This window comes from Marmota marmota, unplaced genomic scaffold (assembly GCF_001458135.2).
Source record: "Marmota marmota marmota unplaced genomic scaffold, marMar, whole genome shotgun sequence".
Classification (NCBI taxonomy): domain Eukaryota; kingdom Metazoa; phylum Chordata; class Mammalia; order Rodentia; family Sciuridae; genus Marmota; species Marmota marmota.
The window spans coordinates 8,984,568-9,005,737 of record NW_026000169.1 but is presented as its reverse complement, the minus strand read 5'-3'; the positions used below and the strand labels follow the sequence as shown (position 1 = coordinate 9,005,737).

The following is a 21,170-nucleotide window of genomic DNA, read 5'->3' as shown; positions in this document are numbered from 1 at the left end:
GTACCCAGGACCGGGCTGGGTGTTGAAGACAGAGATGATAACATCCAGCTTTATTCAGCTTTAGAATTATTCAGGAGCTAACAGAAACTGCGACTTGCTTAGTGGCCACCTTATCTCCCTTCACTGCAAGGTTGGCCCTTGTTGACCTTGAAGATTTGTGAAGGAACTGCAGAGTGCAGGAACCAGGCCTCACTCAGTTTGTTAAGCAACTAGCAGGCAAACAATGCTTATTAGTTGAATTAAGGTGGGGGGTTAAAATCACAGTTTCATCAAATGAACTTTAAATGCTGATGATTAAAATTCAGTTGTATTTTTAAAAAGGTTCAGAAGCAGTGCTACCCATTGGAGAGAAATACATCTAGGATTGGTCCTCTAAAGTTGAACCTCAATGCAACCTAGAAATGTGTATCTATTTGTATTAAGTCTATCCACACAAGATGGTGAAAGTCCAGAAGAGTCAGCGACAGGCAGGCAGGTTTTAGAAATTACTCGGCGACCGCATTGAAGAAAGAGCCTGTACGCTGTGACATTAGCTGAGAGCGGAGGCTGCCTCATCCGCGAGAAGGTGACCTCCTCAATTGGGGAGCGGGGGAGGGCGTGCGCATAGTCGAGCCCTTGTCCTTGAAGGGGATTGAGCGAGCCGAGGGGAGGGGTAGGCGGTGCTCGGGTTTCCAATCACAATAGAGAAACCTAAGAGGCTGCGGAGGGTGTGGGTCCCGCCTCCTCCTTGGCTGCAGATCCGGCGCCCGAGGAGACGCGCGCGGCTGACATTGTCTTCGCAAGACTCTTCCTGCGGTCTCAAGAGCCTCCTATCGTCTGGTAGGTTTCTGTCCAGGACCCCGAATCCTGGCTCACAGACAAACTGGATGGGATGTGCAAAGGAGTAATTGAGTGGCAAAACGGGAGGAGGGACCGAGAAGCACATCTGCTCTCTTGGGCTTGTGCTCCCGAGCATCCCCACTTGGGCCCTGACTCTCGGTTTGGGACCCGGACCTTGTGTGAGCCCCGGGAACCGAAGCTGGGGAGGAGAGGCTGCGACGGAGCCCCAGGCTTTGTCCTCATCGCTGCAGGCTCGTCTTAGGCCTGCGTTCTACCTGGGGAGAGACTTGTTGCATTTTTTGCCAAAACCCAGGCCCTACCGTGCCCTAGATCAGCTCAGGGCGGGTGCCATCCCCTGTGCCTACTGGCGGGATCCGGGACACGTGCTGGAGGAGCTAGGGGTGGGGGAAGGAACCAGATGGGTTAAGAAGGCTGGACGATTTTGAACCTGGATCCCAGGGTAGTGGAAAACTGCTCCTGCGTTTGCTGGGATGAGGGTAAATGTATCCAGTGATCTGCAAATTTGGCCCCGCACTACATTTTTTTTTTTTTCTCCCCTGGCCGCAGGAACCCTACGCGGGTATTTTCCTGGCCTCTTGATGCTCAGGAGCTTTGTTTACTTTGCCAGCATTGGGTGCTGAGAGTAAGGAGGGCCTAGACTTCTCCCCGGAGACTTTATCCAAGGAGATCTGGGTTTGCTGCCCGCCCTCCTCGTGACCTGCCCTTCTCCGCTGCGCCGCGCCTGGAGAGGTGGCTTGTGGGCAGGGAACCATGCAGACTGCAGGTGGGGCCTGGGCTGTGGGGGAAGGGGAGAGCCGGCACGCACTTCGTGGAGGAATTAGATGGCTGTACCCGGTTTTAAAGGGTTAGGGTGAGAGAGATTCTGTAAAGAGGATCTTTGTTCCTGAACTTAAGGCACTGGCTCATTTCTAGTAGTTTATTTATATCCCCAAGGGTGAGGGATGTAAAGGACCATGAGTCCCTGGTTGCTTTTACGTAGTTTGTCATTCTTTTTCCCAACAGCCACCACTCTGATTTGGCAGAGGACTTCAAAAAAAAAAAAAAAAAAAAAAAAAGACATTCTAAAAACAAGTAAAAATAAATAAATATTGCCTATCAGAATACCACTCTATTTTTATATGGCAACCAATTCTGGATTTTTGTTTTTCCATGGCTAACTGGAACCCCTGTATACCTAAAGGATCTTAAACCAACAAACAAAAATAAGCTTAATGGGAGGAAATTGCAGTTTTAACTGAGTTCTGCAAGAAGAGATGTAGCATTCTTCTGATTCTGCCCAAGTGCAGGACAGGTTTGAATTTCATTTTAAGGTCATCCATTTGTAGAGGCCTTTGCAGGACATTGTATCTTTTAGCATTCACTAGAAAACTGTAAGTGGGATCTGAAAAGGCAAAAATCTCTCAATTTAGTTGTTACCGACTGGGGAAAATAGTTTTCAGAAAGAAAAAAAATAGAACATGGAACCAAAATAGTTATTACATGATTATCTCCGAATTCAGGTGCTTTATTCCACCTGAGAGTCTTATTGACTCTACAACATGTACAATTACTAAATCTGATTTTGTTACTTAAAGTCCATTGGAGAGTAGAAGGAAAAATAAGACTAGGATGAGTTGACTCAGTTCGAAACAGGTACAGTAGCCTCAGATGCAACAGTCTATCACAAAAATGGAAAACAAACTTAAATATTAGACATGTTGGGTAACCATTTATAATACATAAATTATGAAGAAAAGGCTTATTTATGGCCTGCAACCTATTTAAAAGGCAGGAGAGTATATTTTGTGTACTAAATTGCCACAGAATTTTTAAGTTTCAGTAAATTTTCTCATTTATTTCAACTACCCAGAAAATTTATCTGATGGCATAGATAAATTGGGTGGTACTGTATAAAATGCTTTCCAACAGGTTGATTTTTTTTTTAAATTTTATTGCTTTATTTCAAATGGTTTGCAGAGTTTTCATTAATATTATTCATCACCATTTTGTTGTCATCATGTACTTATTAAGCACTTACTGTGTGTTCAGTACATTGTGACACATTCTATATGAAATTTAAGAACACCATATATGATACAATTTCACTATAAGAACCTGCCCTTATAATAGTTATTAATAGAATATATTCATGACTGGCCATTGTTTTTGACCAATCTTAAATATGGGTTAAATAGTTTACATAGTTACATATAGATAGGGGCAAAAGAAACAAATTAGCTTATTTAAATATAAATGTTCCTGTCTTTTAGCCAGTAAATGAATGATTACAACAAAAATGGGAATAAGACTAATTAAATATATGGAGTGGTAGGCTAAAGAGAAAAATCTCAATTCTAAGGGATTTCTTGGAGGTTTTGACCTTGATTAAATTTTCCAGTATATAAGTCACTTGGTTCCTTAAAATATATTCTGTGTTCTAGAATATTATTGGAATTTAAAATTTTTTATTATTTATTTTTGTGTGGTATATGTGATTGCATCCAGGGCTTTGTGAATGCTAGGCAAGTGCTCTACCACTGTTAATTAGGCTCATTTTAAGTTGTACTTTAATTCAAAATCACAACAGTAACATCTTAAGGGCAACTTCCATTCAGATTTCTTATGTGGACATATGTATAATGTTTTGATTCTTTTCTTGCAGTTTGAAATGGCAACCCTCAAGGAAAAACTCATTGCACCAGTTGCAGAAGAAGAGACCACAGTCCCAAACAATAAGATCACTGTTGTGGGTGTTGGTCAAGTTGGTATGGCGTGTGCTATCAGCATTCTGGGAAAGGTATATTTTAAGAACACCATACATGATACAATTTCAGCTTGTAAACAGTCTCTTTATGCATCATAGGATATTATTTTGTCCTTTAAAAGATTTTTCTTTTTCCTGAAAAATTTGAAGTAAGTTATGGTCATCATGGCACTTCATTTAAGTACTTGAACATGCATCTGCTAAGAGAATTGTATTCTCCTGTGTAACCTTAACAGAGTTACTACACTCAGGGAATTTAACATTCTTACAATACTATTATGTAACATAGAGCATACATATTTAAAATTCTCCATGTTGTCAAAATCATGTCCTTTATAGCTATTTTCACATCAATCCAAGATCAACTACTTCATATACTTGTGATGTCTCTATGCTTCTTTAATCTGGAACAATTACTCAGCTCCTCCTTTTTAGCATTGCTGGAGATTGAACCCAGGGCCTCATGCATACTAGGCAAGTGTTCCACCATTGAGCTACACCCTCAGCCCCAAACCAGCTTTCTTTTTTTTTTTTTTTTTTTTTCTTTCTTCTGGNTTTGTAAGGGGCACTTAATCACTGAGCCACACCCCAACCTTTTTTTTTTTTTTTTTTTTTTTAATGTATTTTATTTAGATATAGGGTCTCCCTGAGTTGCTTAGGACCTCACTAAATTACTGAGGCTGGCTTTGAACTTGCAATCCTCCTGCCTCAGCTTCCTGAGCTGCTGATATTACAGCACCACCATACCTGTGCCACCATACCTGGCTCCCCAACCCAACTTTATTTCTTGTATCACTGACATTTTTATAGGGTTCAGTTTAGTTTTGTAGCATGTTCCTCAAGTTATGTTTGTCTAATATTTCTTTGTGATTAGGTTCAGGTTATATTTTGAGGGATGAGATTAGAACCATGTGATATCATGTTCTTCTTGGCACATCACATCAGGAGACACTTGATATTCAACTCATCTCATTTCCAGGAATGCTGAATTCATTCCCCTCGTTAACAGGATGGGTGTAACATTTTTTATTGCAATTGTCTCTTTATCTTTTATAGTTAAGTAATCTGTTTTTTTTTTTTTTTTTTTTTTTTTTTTTTTTTTTTTGAGATGGCTTTTTGAGATTGTGAGAATATCTATAATTCCTCTTAAACTTTCAACTAGTAGTTTTATTTTGAAATAATTTCAAACCTACAGAAAATCTGCAAGAATAGTAAGAAAATTAAAACTTTTGTACGCCGTTTACCCAAAATTACTAATTCTCAACATTGTATTATTCTGTCAGGCATATATTTGAGAATAAGTTGCAGACATTATGTTCTTACTTCTAAGTCTCTCAGTAGATTTCCTCAGGTAGGACATACTCTTACACAATCAGTGCAATTTGCAATGCAACACAGCTGCAATACCATTTTCACCTTCTACTTCTCAAGCCTTTGTTCTCTGTACAACTCCATAGACTTTTGGCTGGCCTCATACATACCCCTTGTAATCCAAACCAGTTTGTTTTCTTTAGTTCCTCAGAGCTTTTGAGGAAATGAGCCTTTTTCTTATTTACCTCACTGAATTGGTTCATTGTTTGTATAGATGGCTGCCTTAAAAGTAGGAAGAGAGAAAGGAAAACAAGCAAGCTCTTTTTACCCTTAGTAGAGCACATGGACCACTTTGTATCATGTGTGAGAAACTCCTAGCCAAGCCAAATTCTGTTTGCAAAGTTTTTTTATGCTAGAGATTGAACCTAGGGCCTTGCACATGCTAGGCAAGCGTTGACCGTTGGGCTCTACACCCAGTTCCTACAAGTTTAAATTCTAAAGGAATAAATTTTGAATCTTTGCTGAGAACAGATACCAGAAAAATCATTTGAAATATGAAGTACACCACAAAAGGGGGGGAAAAAAAAATGAAGTGTACTAGTGAAAGTTTTATTCTTTGGCATATATTTCTAGATAGTTTGATTGAGTAGATACCGGTAATTTGAGTACAGTAACACAAATTCAGTAGTCACTGTTCTTTGGCAGCTTACATTTCTGTATTCAAAGTATTTTAAATTAAAAACAAAATTTTAAACAACTTCAAGATAGGGACTATTCATATTCTTGTTTTCAGATAAGGTGGCTGAAGCTGAATAAATTACACAGCCTGTCACAGCTAGCTTGATAAACCTATATGTTGAAAATAAAAGAAAAAATGCATTTAATACACTTATTAACCTACTGAATATCATAGCTCAGCAACATGGTATACTGGAGAATATTGTGACTGTGAGGTTGACTGGGAACTGCAGCGAGGCCAGGAAAAGATCAATAGGCAAAAATAAAAGTGTGCTTCCTAGGGGGCGTGTATTGCTTTCCCACACTTGGAAAGTTAAAAAACCTAGAGTCAATACTTGGTATGTTGGAGTCCATGTCTATTTTGAAACCAGCACTCTCACCTCTTACCAATAGTGACTCCAGTTTCTTTTTTTTTTTTTCCTATGCCAGTATTTAGGCAGTTAAAAACATAAATGTATTAATAAAATACTAGTAAAGGAGTTTTCTTTCCTACTGCTCATCTCAAAACTTGTACTTTTCAGGAAAATCTATTCATAAGAAATGTGGCTATGATTATTTTAGTCAAATTTTAAAACATCTCCAGTAAATATATCGAGACTACATAATAATTTGGCCAGACCAGTGCTTGAGAACAATCCCTGCTGCTAGCACAGCTGAAGTTTTCAAATTTAAATGCTATGATTTCTGTTTTTCAATGTTATACTCCTTTTCCCTTAATTTTTCACAAAATGCCTTAGAAATTATGTGGAGACCATCTAAGGATAGTTTTGAAAACATAAACAATGTAAGAAAGAGTTACCTTGTTGAAAACCATTTGCTAGCTAATGTTAAGATATTTTTTAATGGATAAGACTAAAGTAGTTCAAAATTGTTGAAATATTTGGGAAAGATTAGAAACCTCACTAGGTTAATAGAGAAAGAAAACAGTCCGTCAGGTGTTTGCTTATCATTTTATTAATTTCTTTGTGAAACCTGTCAGCAGGTATTAACATCTCTTACTGTTGGGGAGAAAAACCTCACAAGGGCTAAGAGCACCCAGACTGTAAGTGCCAAGCCTGGCCTTTTTGAACGCATGGCTACAGAATACACATTTTACTGTGCCTCCAGAAGGTGGTTGAAGTTGTAGTATCAGAGCAAGAGGTTGTGAAGGCACAAGCCTTCTCTAGACTAGCAAGACAACTGAGGCTTCCTTGCACAGTGCCCTACCATTAAGAGGACTCCTTTATCTTCTGCTTCTCCTTTTATCTGCTTACCCCCCAGCCATTGCCTACATAGCAACCAAAGTAGTGGCTCGCCTACTGAAATTCTGTAGGGCCATATGGATCGCCTCTGCCTGCCTCAGAGCAAGGAAAAGGTGTGCACAGCTCCAGGGGTACCAGCAGCACAGCATAGCCACTCCTTCTAGTGCATGATCACCGTACCATCTCTGACTTCATCTCTTACTCCCAAACGCCGAGTTCATTTCTGACTTGAACCCTTTTATGTGGTTTTATCTTGGATGTTCTTCCCTAGACCTCAGAGTTGCATGCACATGAATGATAAACTCGGGGATCTCATTCAAGGGCATGACCTTTGCAGGCAGGCCTGCACTGATATCACTTCTCCTTTTGGTCTTTTTTTTTTTTTAACAAGTGTGTTATTTATTTTATTTTTTTGCTATATATAATTTGTATATAATTTGTCTTAATTAGTTACACATGACAGTACAATGATCTTGTCCTTTTGGTCTTAATAGCACTTCTACCATTAGAAATTCCTATTCCCTTCCTATAGATCCTGAGAAAGCAAAAATTACTGGATTTGTTCTTGATTCTGTTCTTTTTTATTTATTCACTTATTTATTATTTTTGAGTAATGGGGATCACATCCAGGGCCGTTATGTATGCTAGGCAAGTGCTCTACACTGAACTGCACCCATCCCTATTCGTGACTCTATTCTTGATTAGTAGAATAATGTCTGGCATATTCCATAGGAAATATGCATTACACTAATGAATACTCTGGATATTACTGATTAATTGCACTTAAATTTTGTCAAATTTTGGCCCAATTTTGCCTTTTCAGCTTCTTTTACCAAATATGCCTTGCCAATCTCAGACTCTGCATTTTAGCTGCCAGGAGGAGGATCTGAATGTCAGCTCATCATGTTGTCAGGGTTGTGCAAAGCTTTCAGGCAAGATCACCACTATCCCCCAGCCGGAATCCCACTGTCTTTTGATTTGGATGTCCTTGCTTCAGTCAACTATAACTGCATATATATCCTTTCTTGGGATATAAACATAACATAACACAACTCTTAGGAGAAGCAACATTGTAGACATGTTGTAAAACAATTTTTATTTTATTTTTTATTTTATACTTCTAGGGATTGAACTCAGGGCTGCATGCATGCTAAGCAAGGACTTTACCACTGAGCTATATCCCCATGCCTTTTTAAATTTTTATTTTGAGACAGTGTTTTGCTGTTTCCCAGGCTGACCTTGAGCTCACATTCTTCCTGCCTTAGCCTCCTGAGTAGGTGGGATTGCAGGTATACACCACTGTGCCCAACAACAAAGTAGTTTTTTCAGTACCAGGTTTTGCTTGAAAGTAGTATATACTTAAATTTTGGTATTTGTACAAGGATAGATAGATGAATGAAACAAACTAAAAGCCTGAGAAGGACCCAAATTATATTCAATAATATGGTGAAAGTGACATTTCAGAGGGGAAGAAAATAAGTTATTTAATAAATAGTGCATGTCCGTTTAGTTAGGTATTTGGAAAAATAATTTCATGCACATTAACCACTTGACCATAAAAATGAAACCATCAAATATTAAGGCATTGGTGCTAGTAATTTATTAGCTAAAAGAACCAAAAGGCAGAACACAAGACCCTGCCCAATCCACATAGGACTTGAGATTCAAAGACACTTTTGTGGTAGATTTAACAAGATGTCAACAATGGTATTCTTATCTTCTAGCTGGTCTTACTCCTTAATAAGATTATTGCTTTTGCAGTTAATGTAAACCTTGCTGTTTCAAACCGTTTTAAATATAACTTAACAGCTTAAGTGAAAAATGTGTATGATAAATTCATAGGATATAGAACATGTGAATAGAAATGGATTTATTTAAGTCAAACAACAGCATCAGTACTTGGTCACACTTGTTCTATTTGTGTGCCTCCACCTTTGGAGGACATTCAGTCATACAGATTTAGCTAAATTTGGCACTGCAGTTCTTTTTTTTTTTTTTAGCGCTGGATCTCTTCCTTCCTTGTCAGCTAAAAATGCATTTCTCAGCCAATTCTCTGCACCCACTCAAAAAGAGAGACAGGATCTCAGATCCTGTGACATCCTTTTGTACTTAAGCACTAAATAGTTGCTCTGTTGACTTGAGCCACATACACTTGACGTTTCTAAAATAAGATTGATATTCCTAGAATTCAGTATCTTGACTGAATGTTATAGCTATTATTAAGTTTACTGTATTTGTTAGGACTTAGAAAACACAAATGGGGATTTTGTGTGATCTTATCAGAGGCTGCAAAGGAATAAAACGGTTTTTAAAATGCAAAAAAAAATCAATACCAGTATTTGATATATATAGTCATCCCAGGACCCCTGTGACACCAAAATCTAAGGATCTCATACAATGGTATAGCGTTTGTACATAACCTACACATTTCCTTTATACTGTACATTTGAAATCATCTCTAGATTCCTTATAATATCTAATGCAATGTAAATGCTATGTAAGTTGCTGTTATATTTTTTAAGGAATAATGACAGGAAAAAAAATCTGTACATGTTCACTATAGATGTAGTCTTTAAAAAAAAAAAAAAAAACAGAAAGTGTTGTTGGCTGTTTGGCACTGTGGTACAAGCCTGAATCCCAGTGACTTTGGAGGGTGAGGCAGGAGGATCACAAGTTCAAGGCCAGTCTCAGCAATTTAGCAAGACTCTAAGCCACTTAGTGAGACCTTGTATCAAAAAATGAAAAAGGTGCTGGAGTTAAAAAATTATAAAAGGGCTCAGTGGTAAAGTACCCTGGGTTCAATCCAGTACCAAAAATAAAAAAATATTTTTGATCCAAGTTTATTTGAATTCATGAATGTGGAACCCTCAGAGACAGGACTGACTACCTGGAAATGAGAAAATATTTTTCTAAGTATCCTGCAGTTCACAAATTGGCCATATTAAAAGTTTTCAAGTACTGCAATTAAGTTGTTTAACATTAAACTCACATCCATCCAGTTACAGGGAGCCTTCCCTCTCAGAGAGGCTCCTCCCCATCAAGTCCACTGAAACACTTTTGAGGTTAGCCGGCCCTTTTCATTCTGGCATCTTGGGACCCTGCCCATTTGTAGTCCTACAGCAACCAGGGCCTGTTTCCAGCTAAAGTAGGTCAAGTTTCTCATTGCCTTCTCACTTCTCTGCTGCTTTTCCTCTGCTGGCCTGTGCCCTCCTGACTCCTCCACTTCCACCTGGCCTACTGTATCTGATCCTTCACACTGCATCCTAGACCCCAGTGGCCTACCTTTTCCTTCATCAATACCCTTTGCCTACGTGGATGATCACACTACTCTTCCTGGAGGGAGTATTTACATTTTTAAATGAACTCTAATATTGACATATCCTGTTATTCATTATTTTACTAACAGTCCTAAAAACAGTAGAGGCAAGAACTTTAGTGGTATTTTAATGGGAGGGATAACCACTTCTAAATATTTTGTTTTAGTTGTAGGTGAACACAATACCTTTATTTTATTCCTATGTGGCACTGAGGATCAAACCCAGCACCCCGCACATGCTAGGCAGCGCTCTACTGCTGAGCCACAACCCCAGCCCCAGCCACTTTTTGAATAGTTTGTAAATTATGGTCATCCATAAGAGATGGGAATTTCAAAGGTTGGTTGAGATGCATCTTCACACATAAGGATTTTCTTGGTGTTCCCATTGAAGTGTCTGAATTAATCAGTTTTTAAGTCCACATGTTTTTAAAGCATAATTGTATTATGGAATCATGGTTGAATGCCTAACCTCAAGGTAGAATTGTTGAGGATTTTAGTGACATGGTGCTTAGCATTTAAATAGTCTCTCTGAGACAGACCATGTGTGGAGGCATCCTAGCATGGCTTTAGGTACTAATGCCTGCTTTTTTTGTTTGTTTTTAGTCTCTGGCTGATGAACTTGCCCTGGTGGATGTTTTGGAAGATAAGCTCAAAGGAGAAATGATGGATCTGCAGCATGGAAGCTTATTTCTTCAAACACCTAAAATTGTGGCAGATAAAGGTAGTTTAATTTCATGCCCAATGTGATCTGATATTAAATTGATGTTTTTAGTGAGAAAAAAAAATGCACTTGGAATGCACCTTACAGCATCATAAACTTAACTTTTATTTTGAATTTATAATTATTGTTATTTTGCAGTGCTAGGAATCAAACCCAGTGTCCTTGTACATGCTAGACAAGTGCTGTAACACTGAGGTATACCCCTGTCCTAAACTTATTAATTAGCAAAACTCAAACTTTTGGAACAGATACTTCAGTGACTGTCAACAATGAAATGTTGATGACCTATTTTAGTATTTTCTTCAAAAACTATGAAATTTTCATCTAATTATAATTTTTTTCTCCTTTAAAAAAAACTTATTTCTGTATTATGTTTTAATTTTCATCCTTAAGGCATTAATTTTACATTCCCTTGTCAATAGACAGTTACTAGAAATGAATTTATTAGCCAACAATGATCATGGCTATATATATCACTAAGAGAAAATAACCAATTATGATAAATAGCATTGTTTGGGTTGTTGTGTACCATATTTCTCCTACAGTCCAGTTTTGTTTCACCAGTTTCTAGAAACTCATTTTCCATCCACTTTGCTAAAAAGGCATAGAACACATTGACCTTTCCACATTGGAAGAACATGTACAAAATGATTGTGGACTCTATGTTCCATGCAACTGCACTTGTTAACTTTATACCCCAATTAGATGATCTTTTCCTCAAATGAAAGTTTGAATATACTTATTTCTTTAAAAGATCTCCTGCCTTTGCATAGGCTCCTGTCCGTATCCTAAGGCCTCTAGCAGGGCCTACATACATCTTCACAATTTGAAATGACCTGCATTTCCATGTGTCTCAGCTGCTTCTTCTCCCTCATTCCCTGACGGGAAATTGGTCTTCCCATCCTGGTGAATCCAGTGTTGGCAGTTTCTTTTTTTTTCCTCCAATTCTAGCAATTTGAATGCCTCGAAGAAACCAAATAATAGGTATTGTTAGTTGAATTAGTAATGTTGAGGGGAACATGTAGAGCTTTTTTTTTTTGCATGTATTATCTCATCTTACTTCACAAGAGTCCTATGAGGGATCAATACTATTATTACCTCCACTTTATGGGAAAAGAGTGTTAATAACTGTTAAAAGTCACATTATAGCAGTTTAGTTCTGTGACCCCCTCCATGGCTATTGCATGCAAGGATCACATTAAATTTTCAAGTCCAAAGGTTTTGAAACGGACATACTTTGACCAAAAAAATGAAATATTTTTCAGAGAAGTTCATACTGCTGAAAAGTGAATATGCTCCTTTAAAATTTCAGTTTATAGCCAAAAACAGTGTCTTCTCCTGAGATTTTATTAGCATTATATGCCTAAAAACAACTTAAAATTGATTTTCTTTATTTTACTTAATTTTTCTCCCTTTACTAAGAGTACAAAAATAGATTTTTGTTGTTGGAAGTCTGCCTATTGTACTTTAGACTCACTTTGTATGCTTTGGTTTATTCCTGAAAATTCAATAAATTTCTTAGGTAGAAACATAATTTAGGGTCATCTTTATTTCCTTGATTGATTTTTTGAGTCAGTTTTACAGTTGGATTGCTTCAGTGTAGCTCAAGGAGGAAAATGGCTGCAGGGACATTGGACTTGAAAGTCTGTTTTGTTTTGTGGTACTAGGGATTGAACCCAGGGCCTTGTGGATGCTAAGGAATCACTGTGCCCCTGAGCTGCATCGCCAGCCCAAACTTTCAATACTGAAAACTTAATTGTCATTGAGTTCTAGAAGCTTATGTCTAGTTAGAGTGCTAGAGCATATCATATATGTTTGATGAAAAGTTGTATTTAAGGAATGCCTTTTCTTCCTTTTTTCAAGATTACTCTGTGACTGCCAATTCTAAGATCGTGGTAGTAACTGCAGGAGTCCGTCAGCAGGAGGGGGAGAGTCGTCTCAATCTGGTGCAGAGAAATGTCAATGTCTTCAAATTCATTATTCCTCAGATTGTCAAGTACAGTCCCGATTGCATCATAATTGTGGTTTCCAACCCAGGTATTATAATATTTTAAGTCTCAGTTTTGCTCCATTTAATGTTTGGATTTTTGTGTTGTTGTTTTGGACTTAAAGTCAGTCCCTGTGTTTGCTAGCAGAGGTGGCTCACATGTCTTTGGTTTTTACCTACAAAAGGATGATGTTTGCAAAATAAATGACACTGCCCTCTTATTCTTTCATCCGGGTTTATTGTAACGTCTAAAGGCTTTCAAAATTTTTTAAAAGATTATCCTGGTAGGAAGAATAAAAAAGGGCTAAAACATTTGAACAGGGCTTCAATTTGTTTAAAAAAAGAAAAAGAAAAAAGAAGGAAAGAAAGAAAAATTAACTTTTTGACCTTCTCTCTTCTAGAAAACCCAATCTGGTGTCCTAATCTCTAAAAAAATTTTAGGATTGCCAGGTAAAATGGCACATGCCTGTAATCCCAATGTATCTGGAGGCTGAGGTAAGAGGATTACAAGTTTAAGGCCAGCCTCAGCACGTTAGCAAGAACCTGTCTCAAAAAATAAAAAGGATTGGGAATGTGGCTCAATGGTTAAGGATCCCTGGGGTCAATCCCAGGTACCAAGAAAACAACAACAACAAAAACTTTTAGGATTGAATCAGATTGAAATTTGAAAAAGAATTTTTAAGTTACTAATCAGTTCCATTTTAAAAATAGAAATTGGCTATATTGATGGATAAATATTTGCTGAAATCAAATGTTATAACTTAAAAACTGCTTTCCTTGCTAAGTCTATCCTCAAAGTATGCAGATAGATTGCATGCAGGGATCACATTCTGACTGGAAACAATGCTACTTTTTTTGCCTTCTAGAATAAAGGAGGCCATTGTTAGGGATCAGGCTCCTGCACAAGGCTCTAACACATCAGGCTAAAAGTCAAAATGGAGTCACTCAGGAGTTCCATATCACCACAGTGAAACTAAGCCATTCATCAGATCAGATAAATCTGGACTGGAGAGATAACAGCCAATTTTCCCAAGCAGGCAGTTTCAACTGTGTTGTTAATCCTTTTTTTTTGGTACTGAATATTTACCTTAAGGGTGCTTACCACTGAGTCACATCCCCAGCCTTTTTTTAAAATATTTTATTTAGAGATGAATTGTGCTTTTTAATGTTTTATTTAGAGACAGGGTCTCCCTAAGTTGCTTAGGGCCTTGCTAAATTGCTGAGGCTGTTTTTTTTGAACTTGCAATCCTTCTGCCTCAGCTTCCCAAGCCACTGGGATTACAGGTGAGCACCACCATGCTTGGCTCTGTTTTAATCTTTACACAGAAGAAGTCATCTAAAATAGTCTGAAATTAACTGGTTATTTTTCACTGTTCTGTCCTCACTTTGTAAGGAATGTAACTGAAATGACCCATCCACTTCTTGTTGTTTTATTACTTCTTTTTTCAGCCTTTCTCTGCTTATAAAACCAAACTTTTCTGCTCAGCCAAGCAGACACTATAATTTATGGGATGAAGTGCTGCCTAATTCTCGAGTCAAAAATAAAGTCGATTAAGATCCTTAAACTAAGTTGTAATTTTGTCCTTTGACAGCTTAAATGGTTCATATTTACTCTATAATGTCTTTAATTTGCCGTGTTGGTGAGCACAGCAGACACATTGATAAGATGGTGAAACTGATTATCTTTGGTATTTCACCTAAAGGAAGACTGTGACTAAGAACCAGGAGAATCTTTACAGTTTATTGAACATTGTAAGTAGGAAGCTAGCAAGGACAGACATGACTTCAGTATTATTCTTCCCACTTTAAAACTAGATTGGGCCTTACTAAATGGTTCTGTCTTGTTTATAAATATGTATGTGATAGGCAGATATAAAACAGGAATGACAACTAGCCCTATTAAGTTGCTGTACCCTGTGCCTCAGGCAGGTGTCACTAACTGATTATATATCTTTCTAGCTTAAAATAGCTTAGCCAGCATGTACAGAGTGTCGAGGTGGAGGATGCAGAGTTGACTTGGAGCTTCTTGTGTGCATATTTTTCTGCTCTTTCCAGCTTCTCCTCTATCTAAGTCCTGTGATCCTATCTGAGCCAACAGAAGTTTTACCTCTGTGGAGTTGTAAGGCTGTGCCACACTGAAACAAAGGTTATGTCATGGATGTCCTTTCATTAAATAGTAGAAAAATTTAATATCACCTACTGTCAACAAGAGGCTGAGGCAGCAGGATCCCAAGTTCTAGGGACTTCAATTCAAGTTCATGGCAACTTAGTGAGATCCTTTCTCAAAACAAAATTTTTTTAAAAGTTTACTGAATAATATATGATAACATGCCTGGATAATTTAGTAATAAATGGTTTTTGGTTTGTGATGGCAATTGTTATCATCATAGAATGTTAGAATTGGTGAAAATCTATGTGAGGATCTGATTCAACCCTTTTCTTTCAACTTAAACCATCTGCAAGGTTCCTAAGTATTCTTATGTCAGGTAACGATATAAATAGAAAGTCATAATTCATTGTGTATTTCATATTTTACAGTCTCTCTCTAATAATGCTTCAAGGTTTGTTCTTGTTTCTCTCTCACCCATATCTCTAATTATGAAAAGTGAAAAGTATTACATCTTTCTGGCCACATCTTCTTAGAGAAATGAGGAAATTGGGGAGGAGGAAGCCAGGGATAGCAGTTGAAGTCAGTTTTTATTTACTTACCTGTATTTTTTCTAAAATACTCAGTGGACATTCTTACATATGTTACCTGGAAACTAAGTGGATTACCCAAGCACCGTGTGATTGGAAGTGGGTGTAATCTGGATTCTGCTAGATTTCGCTATCTTATGGCTGAGAAACTTGGCATTCATCCCAGCAGCTGCCACGGATGGATTCTGGGAGAACATGGCGACTCAAGTGGTAAAAAAAAAATAGAAAATGTTTACTGTATTCTTATGGTCTTAGTCTTGCCATTATTTACTCTGATTTGTTTATAAATCATAGTCCTCTGGCTCTTTCTCCAAAAGTCCCTTAGTGTGTACTTACTAAAAACAAGGGTTTTCTTTTTTCTGACCAAAGTACTCTTACCAAAATCAAGAAATGTGTCATTGATGCCATATTACCTAATCCGCAGTTCATTGCAGATGTCTCTGTCTGTCCCTAATATTACCTAAGCCCTTTTTCTCAGTTCAGGAGCCATCCTAACATTACATATTACATCTAGCTCTATCTCCTTACTCTCTTTAATCTGGAATACTTTCTCAACCTTTATATTTTTTTTATAATCTTGACATTTTTGAAAAATCAGATGAGTTATTTTGTAGAATGTCCATCAATTAGGTTTGTCTTATAGTTTCCTCATGGCTAGGTTTAATTTTTGTGCTTTTGGATAAACACCACAAAAGTGATGTTGTCGTACCCTGGAGCATCATAACAGGAAGCCCATGACTGTTGTCCACTGCTCTGTTCTCTCAATACTCTTTGATTTTTCCCCAAATATGATGATGATGATGATGATGATGATGATGATTATTTCCATATTGATATTGATCTGTATTGTCTACATGAAATGAAAGAGGATTAAACTGATCTCACATGGACACCATTATGCAGATTTCACCAAAGACCCTGAAAACGCCAAACTGGCTTGATGAGGCAAACTTCGTGAATTAATGGGGTCTTACTTGACTGTGAGCAGCTTTGCCTTCATAGCTGTTAGCTACCCAAGACTTCACCCTGCCTCCACTCGTACTTCCTGAGTCTGGGTGTTCTCCTCCAGAGGTTCCCGAGGAGCACATAACTTAAGTTTACAGGTCCAGTTCACATGCCAGTCTTTGTAACACTTCCTGACATTCTTCTCCCCTAAATTAAACAGACCCTTACATATTTCATTGTATTTGGGTGTAATTATTCTGTTTGGGGGTCTTACCCTAGATTAATTGATTAATTAATTAGTTAATTTTTTACTTAGAAGAAATGGGTTCTATTAGAAAAAAGTAAGCAGTAGGCAAGTTTGAAAACTACTCAAATCAAAAATTCAGGATGGTCCCAAACTAGAATACATTGTGATTTGACAAACCTAGAGAGAGGCAAAGAATTTCCATATTCTTTGTAACTATGACATGGTGATTATTTTGCACCAAACTTATTGAAAATTAAAAGTTCAGAAATGTTGCTATTTGAAGGCAAGTATCAGATCAAATGTCTTGGGGGGGGCGGGGCTGTTCTAACGGCATTTGTCATTGGAGCGGTATCAGCCAGTATTCAGTGACTTGCATTAGAGGCAGAATCTGGATTAAGAGATTTTTAAAGGTAGAAATATTTAGAATGCCTGTCTTTTTTTTTTTTTTTTTTTTAATAGTGGCTGTGTGGAGTGGAGTGAACGTGGCTGGTGTTTCTCTCCAGGAACTAAATCCAGAAATGGGAACAGACAACGATAGTGAAAACTGGAAGGAAGTGCATAAGATGGTGGTTGAAAGGCAAGTGGAAGGGAGCTTGGTTTAAGATGATTTCTTTTCCTGTTTACCTAGGTAAAATTGCAAATAGTTTTCATGGCTGCTTAAACTGATTAAATGTAGTCAGTATGTAGTTATCACCTTAGACTGGTCAAGCTTGCTATTTCAGTCCCCCTAGGGAAAGCAAATATTTTCTCTCTAGAGAGAGATCTATTACAGAGGTAACCCTAGCCCAACATGGAATTAACAAGGGAGGAGGGCCTTCATGTTGCCTCCTGTCTACAAATAAGTTTAGTTTACTTAGGAAGGTAAACCTAGATACATGTCATCTCATAATTGCCTTTGAAAAGTACCAAGGGCAGATTGCTGAAAGTATTTAAACTGTCCTGTGCTGATCTTTTACATTCAACTAAAGATTACCCCCATCCGTTTTCTGTGGCCTATCATACACTATTTGCAGTTTGTGCATTTTGCTTGTATATGAATTAATTTAACACTATTTAAATAGATAACATTACGTCCATTTTAAAGAAGAGGGAACAGGCAAGAAACATAAAATAATTTATCCAAGATTACAGTTAGTAAGAAAATAAAACAGAAGTCAAACTCAGGGCTCTGGTTTTAGTGATCTTTATGATTTATTTTCCTTAGTGCCTATGAAGTCATCAAGCTAAAAGGATATACCAACTGGGCTATTGGGTTAAGTGTGGCTGACCTCATTGAATCCATGTTTAAAAATCTATCCAGAATTCACCCAGTATCAACCATGGTAAAGGTAAGTCATACAGTGAAAAATATGTAAATGTGAGCATTATATTCTAAAACAAATTTATTTTTTAAAGGATAAGGTAAAATTACAGTTCACAATTTTTTCTGTATTTCAAAGTTTTGTATAAACTTTTTCCTTATTCCAACAGAAGTCTAGAATAAGAGCACAAAACTTGAGGAAGTTATGACATCTGACAATTTTTTATAATTTTTTCTTCTATGATGTGGCAAATTAAACATAACGAATGAATCTTATTCAGCATACCCTTACAATATATGATTATTTGCATGTGTATAACAGTTTCATTTTAAGTTGGTGTGATGAACTTGTAGACCCACCTGTCATGTGTACTCGATACCTTAATAAATTTACCATCATTCAAAAGCTGTGGAGCAAAACCACAAAATAGTTCAGATTATATTGAAGCATTGTGTAAGACAGCTGACTCGTTTTCCACAAGTCAATGTCAAGGGTGAAAAAAATCAGTGGGGAGTGCAGTAAGCAAAAACAAACACGCAGAAGGGAGACACAGAAGTCTTTAGGGATAAAACATGGTATCAGATGTTTGTTTTAAAATAGTAACTTTAAAAAGCAAGTATGGCAAAAATTGAGTAATGGCAGCGTCTTGGGATATGTACTGTACTTTTATATATGTACAAAAAATTTTGAAATTAAAAGTTTAAAAGATTATATTGAAGTAACCTTAATATAATTAAGTAATCTGACTAGTTTTAGAGTTAAATTGACCCTTTGAATAAATTACCTAATATGACTAGTAAAGTGCTTTTGGAAATGGTAATTATTTTGTCAGCAACTCTCAGCTTTTAGTGGCCTCCAGCTACTCCTTAGGACATCAGGTTGGCCATCCTCATTCATTGTTCCTTCTACTTATTAAATATTACCACCTATTTAATTCCTTCCTTAACTAAAAATCTTTAAGAAACCTGGGGTTTTGTGAAAGTAATCCATTAAGAACTGAAGTTGGGCTGGGGATGTGGCTCAACGGTAGCGCACTCGCCTGGATGCACGGGGCGCTGGGTTCGATCCTCAACACCACATAAAAATAAAATAAAGATGTTGTGTCCACCAAAAACTAAAAAATAAATATTAAAAATTTTTCTCTTTCTCTCTCTTTAAAAAAAAGAACTGAAATTGGAAACAATCTAATTTGAAGATTCATTTATCAAATTTTATTCAAGTGCATCTAAATAGAGAGCAATGTTCAATAAAACACATTCAGTAAAGCTCAGTCAAGGACTTATTATTTTCTTATAGCTATCTAGTTTTATCATAGTTCATGTTTGCATTCTTCATATAGAAACCCTACTTCAAAACATGAGTCTAGAATGAGTTTGTGCTTATCCAGTTTTCTACAATTATCTGTTCAAACACAGTTCCTTTGATCATTTTTAATCAAATGCATTTTTTCTTGCAGGGGATGTATGGCATTGAAAATGAAGTCTTCCTGAGCCTTCCATGTGTCCTCAATGCTCGGGGATTAACCAGTGTCATCAACCAGAAGCTGAAGGATGATGAGGTTGCTCAGCTCAAGAAAAGTGCAGATACCCTGTGGGACATCCAGAAGGACCTAAAAGACCTGTGACTACGGAGCTCCAGGCTATAGAAATTGGAAAACCTGAACCTTTAGTCTGCATCCATGTACGTGGGTCAGTTTGCTGCTTCTTTAATATGCGATATGGGCTACAGGATCAAAGCCCAGGCTCGTTTTAGTGCTTGCAATAAGAGCTCTTGAACAAATAAAATTAACTGTTCTAGTGTGCTTCCATTTCTGGAATGATTTCTGAATGATTTTAGTGAGTCTTTCAAATTATTTTTCCCATGCCCCTAAATCCCAGTACCAGTTACATTGCATCTTCTGTTCTCCTCCCTCCAGACAGCACAAAAGTTCTGTTTCACAATATATTCCATAATTTCATGGTGGTTGTCCTGAGAGTATGGTTACTGCTTTAAGGTTACAACCAAAGTTGTAATGGATTTCAACAGGTATAAACTCTTCTCTGAAAGGAAAAGCCTCTAAAATAGAGCTTTGTAAACTTGGAGTTAACTGTATGTGAGAATTAGTTTTCTTTGATAGTGAAAGAAAATGGAAGTTTGGGTTAAATCATCCAGATCCAAGCTACTGGAAGACAGAATAATATGGAGATTTAGAGGGAACATAAAGCAGATTTTTTTTTTAACAGAACTTGTAATTTACATGTAATCTCTAGTGTTTAGTTTAGAAAGTGTTTTTTGTTTTTTTTTTAAGCATGGGCTTTGGCTTCATGTAAACTTAGGTTTGAGTGCTGGCACTGTCATTCAGTAACTGATTTTGGGCAGTTCAGCTGCTCTTCTCTCTTCTTAAGCACTCTTAATCCTCAAATTCTTTACCTATGAAACCGTGATGATAGTATTCCCTTTCGATGTGATTGCATTAATTAAAGAAAATTACATAAAATTTCTAGCACAAAGTTTGGTCATAATGGTAGCTAATATTTAAGTAGTTTTTACTATTCCAACCATTTTTTAGATATTAAAGATAAAGGACATGGAGAAAAAATCAGCACATTTTCTATGGAAGAATAAACATTTTAATGTCCAAAGAATAGGGAGATCATATTTGTCATAGACTGTGAGCAGAAAGCAAAACATTTTGGATGCAGAGCCAAGAGCTGGGTCCTTCGTATTCAAGGAGCTGCTCTACCAGCTACAGCCTGCTTCCAAACTGCCTTTACATGAAGAGGAAATGAACTCCTGTCACTATTATTGGAAATATCTCCCTCAGCTAACCAGACCTAATTATAGATGACACATGCCAAGATTTTATTGGTAATAACCAATCCTAAGGCAAAGTAGCTGAAAGCAGGTAACTTCAACGAGATAGGCATAATGACAAATAGCAAAAGAAAGTGCCATAAAATCAAGAAAAGTCTGTACCCACATATTTAGTTGGAGCACATTATTTTCTTGGGAAAATATGGAAAATGGAAGTGTTCACATTCCTTAGGAATAAAGTGGAGGTCCAGTAACACCCGACTAGTTAATACATGGATTCAGGTATTTTG

General features: G+C 37.2%; 1 protein-coding gene across 1 annotated transcript; it reads left to right on the top strand.

Moving 5' to 3' along the window:
• Positions 1-661: 661 nt before the first annotated feature.
• Ldhb (lactate dehydrogenase B) lies at positions 662-19,894 on the top strand. Its single transcript, XM_015498228.2, has 8 exons — positions 662-819; positions 3,482-3,616; positions 10,793-10,910; positions 12,774-12,947; positions 15,631-15,804; positions 17,246-17,363; positions 17,991-18,114; positions 19,544-19,894. Exons 2-8 carry the CDS (start codon positions 3,488-3,490, stop codon positions 19,709-19,711), a joined length of 1,005 nt encoding a protein of 334 aa, XP_015353714.1. The 5' UTR covers positions 662-819; positions 3,482-3,487; the 3' UTR covers positions 19,712-19,894.
• Positions 19,895-21,170: the final 1,276 nt, after the last annotated feature.